At 32.9% G+C, this 14,419-nt stretch overlaps 1 protein-coding gene across 5 annotated transcripts in view; it reads left to right on the top strand.

Annotated features, from left to right (window-relative positions):
* Positions 1 to 13,430, top strand: part of Babo (TGF-beta receptor type-1 babo) — a 37,962-nt gene extending 24,532 nt beyond the window's left edge. For 4 of the 5 annotated variants that reach the window (XM_071772662.1, XM_071772661.1, XM_071772660.1 and 1 more), the window contains 5 exons: positions 2,960 to 3,193; positions 3,790 to 4,023; positions 4,543 to 4,883; positions 5,404 to 5,643; positions 6,089 to 13,430. In XM_071772662.1, the coding sequence (XP_071628763.1) occupies positions 2,960 to 3,193; positions 3,790 to 4,023; positions 4,543 to 4,883; positions 5,404 to 5,643; positions 6,089 to 6,211 (1,172 nt within the window). In that variant the 3' untranslated portion in view covers positions 6,212 to 13,430. The remainder of the gene's footprint in view (positions 1 to 2,959; positions 3,194 to 3,789; positions 4,024 to 4,542; positions 4,884 to 5,403; positions 5,644 to 6,088) is intronic. The other variant, XM_071772659.1, reaches the window with a different exon arrangement.
* Positions 13,431 to 14,419: the final 989 nt, after the last annotated feature.

The following is a 14,419-nucleotide window of genomic DNA, read 5'->3' as shown; positions in this document are numbered from 1 at the left end:
GCTCGTATTCTTCATATCTTATCTTAATATGTTTAAAAATAGATTTAGACATCCGTATTTATGTTTTTTATGTATAATGATAAATAAGAGAAACACTATAAAGTATCGTAAATAATAAACTTTAGTAATAAAATGGTTGAATAATCAACAGTAATTAATGAGTGGATTATTTAGTCGTTTATTTGTACTGTATTTTTAATTTAAATTATTAGCGACTTACCTATAATCGTAGAACTGTGTGATATATCATGGATTTTAACTGCGAGTAGAAACGTACGTTGAGGACGAGGGTGCAATTTGCCAAGCGCGAATGGAATGACTTCACCTCGGGAATATAAAGTAACGAGGCGTGCACAACACGATTTGGACAAAGGGATGATGGGACAGGCTGGAAGTGATATTCATCGATTATACGCGCTCCAATAAATCCGCGAGGACGGTGGCCAGTTATCGGTGGATACTCTCGTATAGCAGGGATTTGATATTAGCCCGAGATGTGTGCTCGTTACGTACTCGCTTATGGAATTCGACATTCACGTGGCGGTTTAATTAGACCGTCCGACAAGGATTTACTGGCAGCACACGGAAGATATTTTCGTATTGAGCCACTAGTTTACATCGTTGTCAATATTGAAACGTATCATATCATTAGTTCTGCAGAACTCTGCATGTTTGACATTCTCGAGTTTATTTTATTAAGGAATATTTTTCTTTTCCAATAAAAATGAGTTGCAAACAATAATAAATCAAATTTGACAATTCCTTAATTTTATTAGTCATACTGATGAGATTTATATGTTATGAGATTATATGAGAGTTATATGACGAGATAATAAATAGTATAAAAATAGTTGTATTATTATATGACTAAAAAGAGAAAATATGTTATATTAAATACTAATATCTTAGGAAGGAACAAATATTTAGGAAAACGTCTAGTTTCTTTCTATAACATTGAAAATGTGAAAATTACGATATCACACATTTCTATGCATTATAAGCAAAAATATTATGTGACGAAACAGAAACCTATAAACATTAATTATTGTTTAAGTGACGTATTTGTACGAACAATATCCTTTTGTTAATGTTGGCAAGGTGCACGTTCTCGTATTACCTCTCATTGTTATTGGGAGACTCATCGTTGGCTGTGCGATCATTCATCAGTGAATCGTTTCTCGCCGTGTTGCCTGTCATCTCATTGAAATCTTCACAGGGATCAATATCCAATTATATCGCGATTCGTCCTATCCAATACCTACACATATGGCTCATGCGAAAATCCTGCCAATTGAATTTCGCGGTTGTTTCATTCCACGATGGGTTGGATAGTTGTTTGGTTTTATATATACATATATCCAGTTTTGTCATAACTCTCTTTTACAAATCCTTATACGTCTGCAAATTAATATTTCGATTCACAGCAATTATTTAAAAAATTAGATATTAATTTGTACGATTTAATTATTTCTTCGTAATTCGGATTTGTGGAGATAACTTTTAACGGAAATTTACTTAAAAATTGTCGCAATTTTTTGATACGTTATGTTAAATATTTTTTTATTCAAAATTATTAACTTTATATCTATTATATAAGTGAAAATATAAATATTAAAATATAATCAACCTGTGATTTACATTTTTGTATGTTTGAAAATATATTTGATCATAAACTAATTCTTTTCCGGGTGGCTGCCGCAATTTATTTTGTTGCGAAGATGAAAAATTGAGGATTATCGAATTAACGTGAGCTGAAATAAACAAGTTATTTTTTAATAAATAGTTTTTGTTAAATATTTTATAACAACTGGATTGTTTTAGACACTGCTTAATACCATTTTTACTTAACATATGTGTGATGAATTTCAATAATTGATTAATAGCATTCGTGTGACTCGAAAGATATACCTTGATGCTCTTCAATACTGTTACTCGCAGGTAAGTCAAATTATATGCTTAACGTACTACAGACGTCTCGAGATGTTAGAGGAATCTATTTATAATGCTATACCATGATGTGAGCTTACCTTGCATATTACGTAGAACAAAAGAATTACCGCGGGTTTAACACTAGAATGATCATTGATTCAATGAAAAAAGTAGTATCATCCCGGCATAAAGATAGAAACTACGACAAAAAACAGTTCGCACTATTAATATCTGTCTCTCGAAAGATCGTAAAAATATAAAACCCAGCAAATAATCGAGACGCAGTCGTACGTTGATCATCCAATTTTCGAAGAGGTTCTTAGGACGTTTTTCTTTCAGTCTCGTGACTTGTCAGAGGTTCAGCCATAAATCAAGCTCCTGGTCACCAAACTAATCTGCATATAAAAATCGTCCGAAATCTTATCCATGTTACGTTAAACCCCTTTTGAATGTGTTTAACCGCTGCTAACACGGAGCTCGCTTTGCATTAGTCATTTCGTTAACGTTTTGTTAAATGTCTTCGCACGTTTCCGCTGTTCTCTAGCTCTTTTCTCTTTTTTTTTAACATCTACATCTCACAGCTTTCTTGTCTGAAAATTTTTACTTGTGCTTGCTTGCTTTTAAATCAACAACTTTACAATGATTTTAACCAATTCGTATATTTTCGCGAAGTTTTTCGCTTCCAAGATGAGAGATATTCAACCTTTCTCTGACACGAATGTGAATGTAAATTTCAAGACCGGTTTATCAAAAGTCATAAAATAATTTTATTTAATTGTATTAGAACAAATAATTAATACAACTGCATTGAACAGATTTTTTTGCATTCACGTAATTTGTCCGTAAACTTCGAGATAACGCATCATCCGGCATTCATCCGCGACACGCATTATGGGTTGAATACCTCTGATATTGGTATATCGTGTACGATAACACGTATGTACAATACGGCGTCATCAAGGACGAAATTAGCGTTTGTCCGTCGGTGCTTCCTACGTGCGAATAATAACCGAATATATCTTGCCGAAAGTATCGTCGAGCGGCGATGACGCAACGTGGGTTACCTGGAAAATGGCCTTGACGATAGCACTACCAATATGCGCAATCTGCGTGGTCGTAATGGCAATCTATCACGTACACATGACCAAAAAGAGGCCGGCTAGGCACTTTCCGGACGACTCGCTGGAGGCTCCGGACCGACCAATTCTGGGCGGCGTCACTATCAGGGATATGTTGGAGATGACTACAAGTGGCAGCGGCTCAGGTAGGTCGAACTAAATTAAAGTTGATCATATGAAACCAGCGATATACAGAATGATAAAAGGCAAATCTATCTCGAATTTTTATAGAAAGTGTCTGATGTGATTAGTCGTTCGGACACATTCATCAATAACATTTAGAACGCAATTTACAATAACAACTACATTAATTTTCTTATAATATTATTAAAAATTATAGAATTATGTATTTCAGTAATCCTTAATTTTACAGTCTTTTATTATAGCAAATGTAACAAGTTGTTGCATGTAAAACATTAATTTTACATAAATTTATTTTATGTAATCTTAAAAAATTATTAAAATATTTTTGTAATATACAACTATATTCCTATTATATGTATATACAATATATTAACGTGTGTAAAAATACGGATGAGTGATTATACGTTAAAATTTAATTACTTAACGCGCGAAATTAATAGCTAACTCAGATTTGCTTACTAATATATTCTTTTACAAAATTATGTGTGTATTTGTGCACACGTTAATCTATTCGTCTCTTGATACACAAACACGCGACGGGTGAGTCATCTTTAATCATACTGAAATTTACGTTCTCCAATGCCCATCCTCTCTCAAGTAGGCCTGCCACTTCTGGTACAACGGAGTATAGCGCGTCAGATTCAGCTGGTGGAAACGATCGGAAAAGGCCGCTTCGGCGAGGTCTGGCGCGGTCGTTGGCGCGGCGAAAACGTTGCCGTGAAGATCTTCAGCTCGCGAGAAGAGAGATCCTGGTTCAGAGAAGCTGAAATCTATCAGACGGTGATGCTGAGGCATGACAATATCCTAGGTTTTATCGCTGCCGATAACAAAGGTAGTTTTTCATATTCGTAATTAAATCTAAAATCCTGGCAAAATTGAGAATAATACTTAAGAAGTAGCCTAGTGTACTTTTTCAACATTTATCTTCCACCATTTTCAGAGTGCATGCTTGTTTATATTAATTTAAAAAAGAATTTTAATCATTGTGATCTTCTTTTTTACAAATTAAAAAATAAAAGATGTAATTGTAAAGTAAATGTAATGTTCTAGTTTGTATTGTCAAGAAGATTTAGATTTAAATCATAATTAAAAATTTTAATTTAACTGATCAAATGAAATAATTATGATGGAATATTTGACTGGAAACATTTTATTTCTGGAAATGTTTCGAGCGCGTTTAAATGATCTTCTCTCAGATTACATGGAACATTGAAATACCCTCTTCATCGATTTTCGTTACATATTTTAACTTGCACATTGTTTTATGAAAGCTGCTGCGATCGAGCTACATCTTCTAAGTAAATTGTAAATTGATGGAATGGCGGATATCTCTAATTTGGTTTCTTTTCAGATAACGGCACGTGGACTCAGCTGTGGCTGATAACGGACTATCATGAGAAGGGTTCGCTCTTCGATTACCTCAACAGATCAACCGTCGACACGAACGGTATGATAAGGATGGCCTTGTCGATCGCCACTGGCTTGGCGCATCTTCACATGGAAATAGTCGGCACGCAAGGCAAGCCGGCCATCGCTCATCGGGACCTGAAGTCAAAAAATATCCTCGTGAAGACTAATGGTACCTGCGCCATAGGCGACCTCGGATTGGCCGCCAGGCACGACGTAATCACGGATACCGTCGACATTCAGCTCAACAACAGAGTCGGCACAAAGAGATACATGGCGCCTGAGGTAATTATATTGCCATGTGAAAAAGATTTCTCTGGTTCTATACATAAAGAGCAGAAGTATCTGTAGTCCCTATTTTTCGGAAGAATAAAACAAGATTGTAATATTAATCACAACACAAATATTGATAAACATTAATTAAACTAATCAAATAATACTAATAATAGTCAATATGTCGTTGATAATAACGCGTCCACTGAAATGCTGTAGCAATTATATAATTATTTTTATTAATGACAAATTTAAAATTAGATAAAATGTGATCTAATGTGTTCTTTTAACTTCAACTCGATTTATTTTTTCTTATTGAAAGAAATAAGATATTGATAGTATTACACATAGCATTAATTAGACATACAATTTTTCTATTAACAGGTGAAAGAACAAAATGAGTTTTGATGAAGACGTATGGAAAGATAATAAATTATTAAACGATAAAAATAACGAAGATAACTCGCGATCGTTTATACTCGGTCAGGAAGACGGCTCTTCGGCAACGTGTATGAACGTTTTCTGCTTTCAGGTTCTTGAAGAGACGATCAACATGAACCACTTCGACTCGTTCAAGAGGGCCGATGTGTACGCACTCGGTTTGATCCTCTGGGAGATCGCTAGACGTTGCAATGTTGGCGGGATTCATGACGAGTATCAACTGCCCTTTTACGACTTGGTGCCTTCCGATCCAACTATCGAGGAAATGCGGAAAGTCGTGTGCACTGATCGACAGCGGCCGTCGATACCGAATCGATGGCAGTCGATCGAAGTAAGTATTAAATAAAGCAAAAAGTAATTTAAATATTCAACCGCACCCAGCAAAAGTGCTTAAAAAACTGAATTGCAGGTAAAATACTTATATGATCTTTAATTGATAAGTTTTTCTTGTCACGTTATTGACGTCATTGACAAGTTTGTCTTTTCAATGCTTGTCACTTTCACATGACTTAGAAATATAACGGAGTGAGATATAAAAATTATATAAGTATATAATTTAATGAAATCAGTCAGTAGTGATTGAAAAATAAAATATAAATCTAAAAAATTGTAGTTATTGATTAAAAACTTAAATTATTAGCTAAGTTATATCCTATTAAAATTATAAAAAGTAATAAGTTATATCCTAGTAAAATTATTTGCACAAAAATAATTTTATATCGTGATAAGATAAAATTAGATTAAGAATTAATTGATAATTTATTATATCTATTTAGGCTCTACAAGTGATGTCGAAAGTAATGAAGGAATGTTGGTATCATAATGCCGCCGCCAGGCTAACCGCACTCAGGATCAAGAAATCGCTCGCTAATTACGGCGCTATAGACGACCTGAAATAGATTAAGCGTTTTCGACGGAGCTCTTCGATGGAAAAACTACAAAAAATCGATTTGTTCATATAGGCGAACGTCGCTGTCTTGAAATTCGATGCGATAGAGCTTCCGGCGGGGATATTCCGATACGTCAAGAAGAATCGGAAACAGACTGGCTGGAGTTATGAGATTCTTCCTTATGCGAGACCGTCGAGTAAATTACTGTATGAATAGAATTGGTATCGCTTTGGAGAATCGCGAGCAGAGAAATAGAATGGGTTTTTAAGCCTGTTGATCGTTTCGAACGATCGGTAGCGCTCGAGCTGCAGGAAGAAACCTTATTTCAGTCCCGATATATCGCGGCCTGATGATCGGTCACTCTGTTGAATGGGTCAACAGGCAATCGCAATACGCGTTCGGTTAATCGAACGATCGCTCAATTACGCGCCACACACATCGACACACGCAGACACTGACACGTAAAAAACACACTGCTGTATATTTATTACGATAATACTAAGATAATAAAATATACAAATTTATTATATAGCAACATTTATTGATTAATGCTAATGAGTAACGGTACTCGCATATACACACATATATAATTATATATTATATATATATATATATCTCCCCGTTATCTCTCTTGGAATAATCGATTCGATTAACCGAACTATATATTGTTTGGACGATCTTATAAACAAGTTACCTCAGTGAAACGATCATTGTGCTCGCGTAAATATGCCGATTCGTCGGGAGTAATCGGGATGTTGCGCAAGATTTAAACGTATCAATTCAGCTCCGACTGGACGTGTCGGCAGATCATATGCGAAGAAAGCCACACATTTTTTATCTCCGAAGATTCACCGTAAAGATTCGCTATTTTATTTTTGCGTGCAGAAATTAGAGTCACATTTGGAGTCTAAGTACCATACATCATGTTACATAAAAGAAATGCATGTCTTTTGGTTTCTTTTTCCGAAAAAAGTGCCGAGTTTGTCGATAAAAATGCTTATACAGGGTAGATAGGAAAACCGGACATTCGATTGACAGCAATGACGATGTCCAATAGAGGCGGATAATTTGAATAAGGTGGATCTTATCGTCGGAAACGAGAAATCCTCTAGTGAGTGCTTATGCATATTCACTGACGAAATTCACTGACGGAACTGTTAAGAAGAATGCTGACCCTCCTTCCCGTGCATGAGGTGTCGTGAAACTTTAGTACATTGTCCGGTTTTATTTGTCGACCCTATACGTATACTCTTAGTATAGTAGATACATACGAATGTTTTGCTCAAGACGAATATTTTTGCGTAATCATACGGAAAGTGAGCGCGATACACAATGGAACGGCGAAGCTTTCGAAGTGTGTTTCCTTTGTAATGCAGGAAGGCTGAAATTGAAGGATATTAAGCTCAAAAGCATGCGTGTATCGTGGCATGAAAGAAACATGAGAGTATGAGAAGCGTGTGAGAATGAGACTAGAATTGAACTAAAACTGGTACAAGAAGAAGAGGAAAGAGTGGAAAACAAATTTGATGGAAAAAAAAGAGACTCATTGGAGAATCCATATTTTCGGGTATTTTTGTGTGGAATAAAGAAAAGTACGAAGTACAGCGAAGATGAGTGGTCGATTACGTGTTTCAGATGAGCGGATGTAGGTAGCCAAGAAGAAACCAACCGATATTAACAAATATAGTTGTGGATTTTTGAGACAATGTCTTATTTGCTATTTTATTTTTAATAATATTCTCTTTTTAAGAATGCCGCAGATAAATGTTCTGCATGTGTTTGAACTAAAAGAAATGTTAAGAAAAGTTTAATGTTAAAATATAATGCTTAAACAATAAATGTAAGATAATATAAGATTGTGTATATAAGAGGATAATAACATATTTAAGAGAAACTAAATGAAGAAACAGTATTTTCACATTGGTTTCTTCTGGCACAACTATATCTAAGTGCTCTTTGGATTATTATATCCTGGGTTATTTCCGAGGTTATTTCTATTGTATTGCATTATACCGACATTGAAGAAACTCATCCGTTTATCGAAAATGCCGTTTTATATAAATCTTCTTTAATGTAAATTTTTGAACGTAAAGTCTCGAGATAAATTTACATCTTTACGCTGTATTTCAATGGATTGAAAAGCAATCGTAGTGCTTGAAGTAAGTATGTAACTTTGATATTTTGCGAGACTAAAAATGCGACGAGTATGCGTATGGGATGTCTCTCCGTGAAACATAATTGTAATTCTCGGCGAAGAACAGGAGAAATTGTTTATCTATCCGCAAATAGATTCTTCTTTTCTTCAACGGATAATGAATTATATCTGTAATAGTGTATAGTGTATATTTCTTTGACAAAGTGAGAGAGGAATATGAAAGACGATTTATGCAGAGTGAAAGATAGCAAGTTAGCAAAGCGTGCGATAGAATGCAGGAGAACAGAAAAATAAGAATCTTCGTCATCCATAGTCAACATAAAAGTCTGCGAAGTTACAATTATTATTATTATTATACTATAGAACGAAAGAACGGAGGGTCCTTTGAACATATAATCGTATTTTTGTATTGTTTTTTACCGGTGACGTCGATCGAACGTCGTACTAATTTTTCTCTTCCGTTTTTACATGCTCGCAACGTTCCGATCCAGTTGCACAATTTTATAATAAAGAACCTATATTCCTTCATTTTTTAGATCAGTGCCGATAGTTTTTGATTTATGTGACCAACATAATTTGATTTAAACGACATGCTATTAAATATAAGTTTTATATTCTTTAACAGGAGCAAGAATATTTTAACAAATTTTCTCAAAATTAAAATCTGACAATGTCAATAATTGAATTAAAATACTTAATAGCATTTTTATTAATGTTAAAAGTGTATATGTATTTACGTGACAAATCTTGAAGTTTATTTTATGTACTTATTGTAATAGAACATTATATATGAAAATTTTTCTGTTTTAAACACAATTGTTTAATATATTAGTAAATATATCGCATAAATTAAGAACAACCTGCACTGCAATATATGATGCAATAGAAATGTGCGTTGCAGATAGACAAAATATATCTCGAAACATTAATTTTATATAGCTCGTAGTATTCGGAAAATGTTTGAAAGAAGTAAACGAGATAAAGCGAAAATCATGAATCATAAATACTGTTCGATTATTCTGGAGTGACGTTACATGCTCGTCGCGGATTGCAATCTGTTGAAAGACTGAGAATCTAACGATTGATTAGTAAATAATACATAATTAAGGTTGAAAATCTACCCTTACCTTCAAGTTAATTGAGGTCTTAATATTAACTTCAAATAGTTTCGTTTATATGTCTTTTACATATTTTACAATTAGAATCTAATCCTTTTTAAATTACTTTTGCCAAAATGTGATCAGACAGATTTTTTAACGTTTTGAATTTAATTTCTATTGAAACAGACTTTAAATGAAATATTATTGGATCAGAAATTTTCAGAAGTTTTCTATCGCTATTGTAATCCTATTCTTTTCTTCTAAAAAAAGCAATTGTTTAATGTCTTTTAATATTTTATTACCAAAATTATTATTTTTAATGATCTTTTATCACTGAAAAAAATAGAAATAAGACTGAGCTGTCTTAAAGCTATTTAGATATTTCTACACTTTCTAACTTTTTTCCTTAGGATAAATATAAAGTTTTAAGAAAGGGTTTTTATTCCTGAAAAATTTTAAATTCTTGATCTTTACACATAGCTTCATCTTAGTCTTATAATTAGTAATCAGAGGGAATGTTTTTACTATAAACTGGAAGTAATAGTTGCCGACGTATACATCGTACGAGTTTTAACAAGCTGTCGTTTCTTGAAAAGGCGACAATTTTGTCTTTTTACTCGCTCTCATACATTCCTGTTACAGCATGTAGATTAATTTATCATACGTAAATAACTATAGTCTGTGCATTGGTGAAACTTCGCGATGATTGCATGACGCATATAAATCTGTCGGTGTAACACGTCGCAAGCTCGACTAATGTCTATCCCACAGCTGTTTCCATACTGCTAGTACAACTCTCTGTGCCAATACCAGACCGAGTATTAATTAAAACGAGAGAGAAACAGGATAATAATGTACGTTATATTCCCACGAGTTACACTCGTTCCCGAGGAAAAATATCTTTGGTGTCGATTCTTGTGCATTACTACAGCAATTTTCAATTAAATAAGTGTTTGATGAACATTATAAACCTGATGCTTTATAAGGACTAAATATCATAGAGGATCTCTGCTAAATAAATTTTTTTAGTTTACATATATTTAGCAGATAATACTTTGCTAAAATGCACATTCAAAATGTAACCGAGTTAATAAATTAATTCAAATTGTAATATTAACTTGACAGAGAGCCAAGATTTGAATTTACCGAAACTAAAAGATATTTTTCTTCCTCATACATATAGCCATTGCCAGCTATATTTCCGGGCGACGTTATCGACGTTACTCCAGAAACACGTTTTAATGTCAATTGAATCATCGAGATTGCAACTGGGTCGTCGAATTGTCGAACAGTCTGACTTATATCTGACAAATGCCGAACTGCCAAATAATATTTCATCTTCTGCACCCTTTTTCCACTTCGTACCGTTTAAGCCTCCCCACACACTTGTACAAAAGAGTAACAATAAATTAGAAAAGAACGTTGCACAGGCGGCATTTATGCCAGCATTAAGATTCCGCTAGAAGGAAGAAACTTGTACCTTTAAGGCGATTTATACCGTCTATTTTGTTTTACGCTTTAGATGATACCAGTGTTTATAACGATTACCGGTGGAAAGAAAAAAAAACTTGTTAACGAAGAAAATCGCATTGTCCTGATGTTTTATATCGGGCGTTATTATTTAAGAAAGTTATATATTAAATATATTTTAGAATTATTCTATTTTAAGTCGGAAGAAAATCAGGAAGTTTGGAAATCATTATGGATTACGTTAATTATGCTATTTATATTTTGTCTGCTGTATGTAGCAACTGCATAAAATTTAGCTTCACATTTTATTTTATTTTTTATAAATAAGAAAATTAGATATGTGAAGTACAATAGTTGTTAACATATTAATGCAAGTTGTTTTGTTTGATATTTATGTATAAGTAATTAATTTATTGTATCACATAAACGATCACTGGAAGAAACTTTTCTCTTCCTTTCTATATTTATAAAAGAAAGATAATATTTTGCTTTCCATAGTAAAATTATATGATACGATGTTAAAGAGAGGGTATCGAAAACTTGTACTGAGTTTTATAATTCAAGAGTGATCATTTGTAATGATTTAATCAGAACAGTGCGATTTTTAAATCAATGATACTATACATTATATTATACAAATATTATACAAATAAGTTAATTAGCGATTGCTAAAGGTTTATAAACCAAAAATATTTTCCATTTGTTTGGATGGTTTGGAGAAGATATTGCAAATTTTTCAACAATTATACGACCTCCGAACAAAGAGCTTTTATTCTATTTATTTTCCTCTATATAATTAAGCAAGTCTCTAATGATAATTGCGATATTTTGTTTGTAATTAATTATTGTTCTATCACTTTTCGTGTTGTTTGTTCTTTTGTAGCGTTATTTACATTTAAAAAGATTAGCTCTTACAATTGTATTGAATGTATTATATAGAATGTCGAATATTTGTTTAATCACAAGATAAGTATGCTTGAACGTTATTAATTAAATTTTAAATATATCAGATAAATTTTTCATACTTTTGATAATTTATTGTCTATCTCTTTCGTTGTTACATCGTTGTCTAAATTATAATTTATTATTTTTCGTTTATATATTTGGTGCAAATAAAACTTATGAGATAAAAAAGAATACAGAAGCTTCCAAATTAAATTGCTTGTAGACACAATTCTTTTTGTTTTAAGTATGTTACGTAGAAGAAATATCTATTAGTAATACTATTATCGAGGATAAGTTCATTGTTTCATCATTGCTATATCACAATCTCTATTTTCTGTGTTTCCCATTTTATTGTATAATACTCTGTATATAATGGTGTAAATGTTTATCGACAACTTATATAATGGATAGAATGCGCACTTGTAACTTTCGTAACAGCGGGTGGGTAAGTTGGTGAATGGTAACCGTTTTCTCTTTGATTACTCGTAACGTTTGTAATGGGCATGTCGCGTCTCCTCTATTTTTTCATCTGCTCTCAAATATATCGCGATAAAATATAGTGTCGCAGAAGATTGTTGCTGTTAAAGGTTTATCTCGAAATAAAAGAAATTTGCGAAGTGTGTTGGTGGCACGTAATGTAATAGGAATAAAGAGATTATGTCGGAGAGTTTCAACTCCCCGAGAATTTCAATACAAGATATATCGTGGGATAAAATCTATATCGAGCGGAGTTGTTTGTGAGATATCGGACATTGCGAAATAATGCACTATAAATGTATTAAAGGTAAGATACATAAATCGTAAATTATAATTGTAACAAAAGAAAAGAAGAATTGGAGAGCAACAACTCTTTCTACGGACATATTTTGCTAGAAGGCTTCTTGATTTGGTATATACATATTTGAAAGACTGAAATGCTTACTTTTCTCGAAGTGAAACGATCTATATAGCGTTAATAGAAGCCACGAGCATGCGAGAACACCGACGATCCAATGAGTTACCGTTTTTTTATAATTATCGCAATATTGTATCTCGCGTGTCTCGTGACGCAAATATAGCAATCGACTTTATCGAAACCGATAAAGTTAAATTCTTTCCCCATTTTTCCGTTAAATGAATCAACAATCGCGTTCCGCGACTCTTTACGATACGCTCATTTGTTACTAGAATCGAGTTTTTTACGATTTATAAAATAAAAACTGGTGGACTTGTGTGTGTTAAATCAACCATTAATTACTGCCGCTGTATAAAGCGTGCCTGGCGGTGTGGATGGATCTTAATATTGTTAATAGATATACGTACCTAATGTTATTAATTATTAACTCCTGATTTGTAATTCGGAAATGCGAGATTATTGAAGCCTAACGTGTAGATCAAGATTTAACAAGAACAGCAAATTGATGAAATAAATTTAAGGTATTTATGAGATGTAAGATTAGAAATGGAACTCTACGTTCTGGGCTTCACAAATCTGGCTTCTAAGCGGATCCTACTAATAAACGCCATAGTGGTCCGAAAAAAATAATTAGCTCGAATAAATTAAATTTACTTTAATGTACTTTATTGTGTGTGTTTTCTTTCTTAATACCTTCTATCATATTACATGTTTAATTAATAAAAGGAAATAAATAATTGCCAATAATAAAAGTGAGCAATTCTAATAGAGTAGAGCACGATCATAAGGTAAATTTTGAGGGTAACTTCGGTATTTACGCCGCGCGGGGTTTTCGCCGCAGAAGTCAGAAAAAATAGAAGGAATGAAGGTATTTGCTCGCAATTATTCCGTTATGTACCTTTATGCTATATTAGTATTGTGTTGTAATTTCAGTTTTTTACTGTTAATATTAACGAAACCGTCGTGAGAGGAATCGATTTTTCAATGTAGTAAGTAGCGCGATATATTACGACCTACGCAAAATGATTACTGTAAAGAGTGTAAAAGGTTTAATGAGTCTTTCATAATACATAAGTGTAAAGGGATAGTAAAGGATGGAATGCAACAAAATGCAAGTGCATAGCTCTTGTATTCTTTGTTTAGCTTGATATCTTGTATACCCCACCTGTTTAGGATATATGGCATTTTTAGCGTGCGGGATTTATGCCATACAAACACTCTGTAAAAATCAAAATCTCCTGTGTTCTTTTTCCTTCTTTTTTGGATCATATAACAATAACCTTTAATGCATCTATCGTTCGTCTATTTTCTTTTAAAACTTTTCCAGTTTTATAATTTGTTTATCATTCTTACACCTTAATAAACTTTTTACACACATTTTATAACTTATTATGACATTGTATTACCTCATTTATAAACATTACTTGTAATTTTCTATAAGGCGATTATTCCACCTACGAATATCATGCATTTATCCCATACCCCTATGGAATATATGGCAAAAATGCAAGAATCTCTGAAAGTTTTTTTTGTTAAATACAAAGAATAAATAATTCATATTTCTTTTTTTTTATAGTAGTAGACAGTATAAAGTTTTTATTGGTATAATTCATTTGCCTTAAACATATTAAATAGTACTCAATAAATTAAGT

Source organism: Temnothorax longispinosus, chromosome 3, assembly GCF_030848805.1.
Source record: "Temnothorax longispinosus isolate EJ_2023e chromosome 3, Tlon_JGU_v1, whole genome shotgun sequence".
Lineage (NCBI taxonomy): Eukaryota > Metazoa > Arthropoda > Insecta > Hymenoptera > Formicidae > Temnothorax > Temnothorax longispinosus.
The sequence above is the reverse complement of the archived record's forward strand: the minus strand, read 5'-3'. Positions and strand labels throughout refer to the sequence as shown.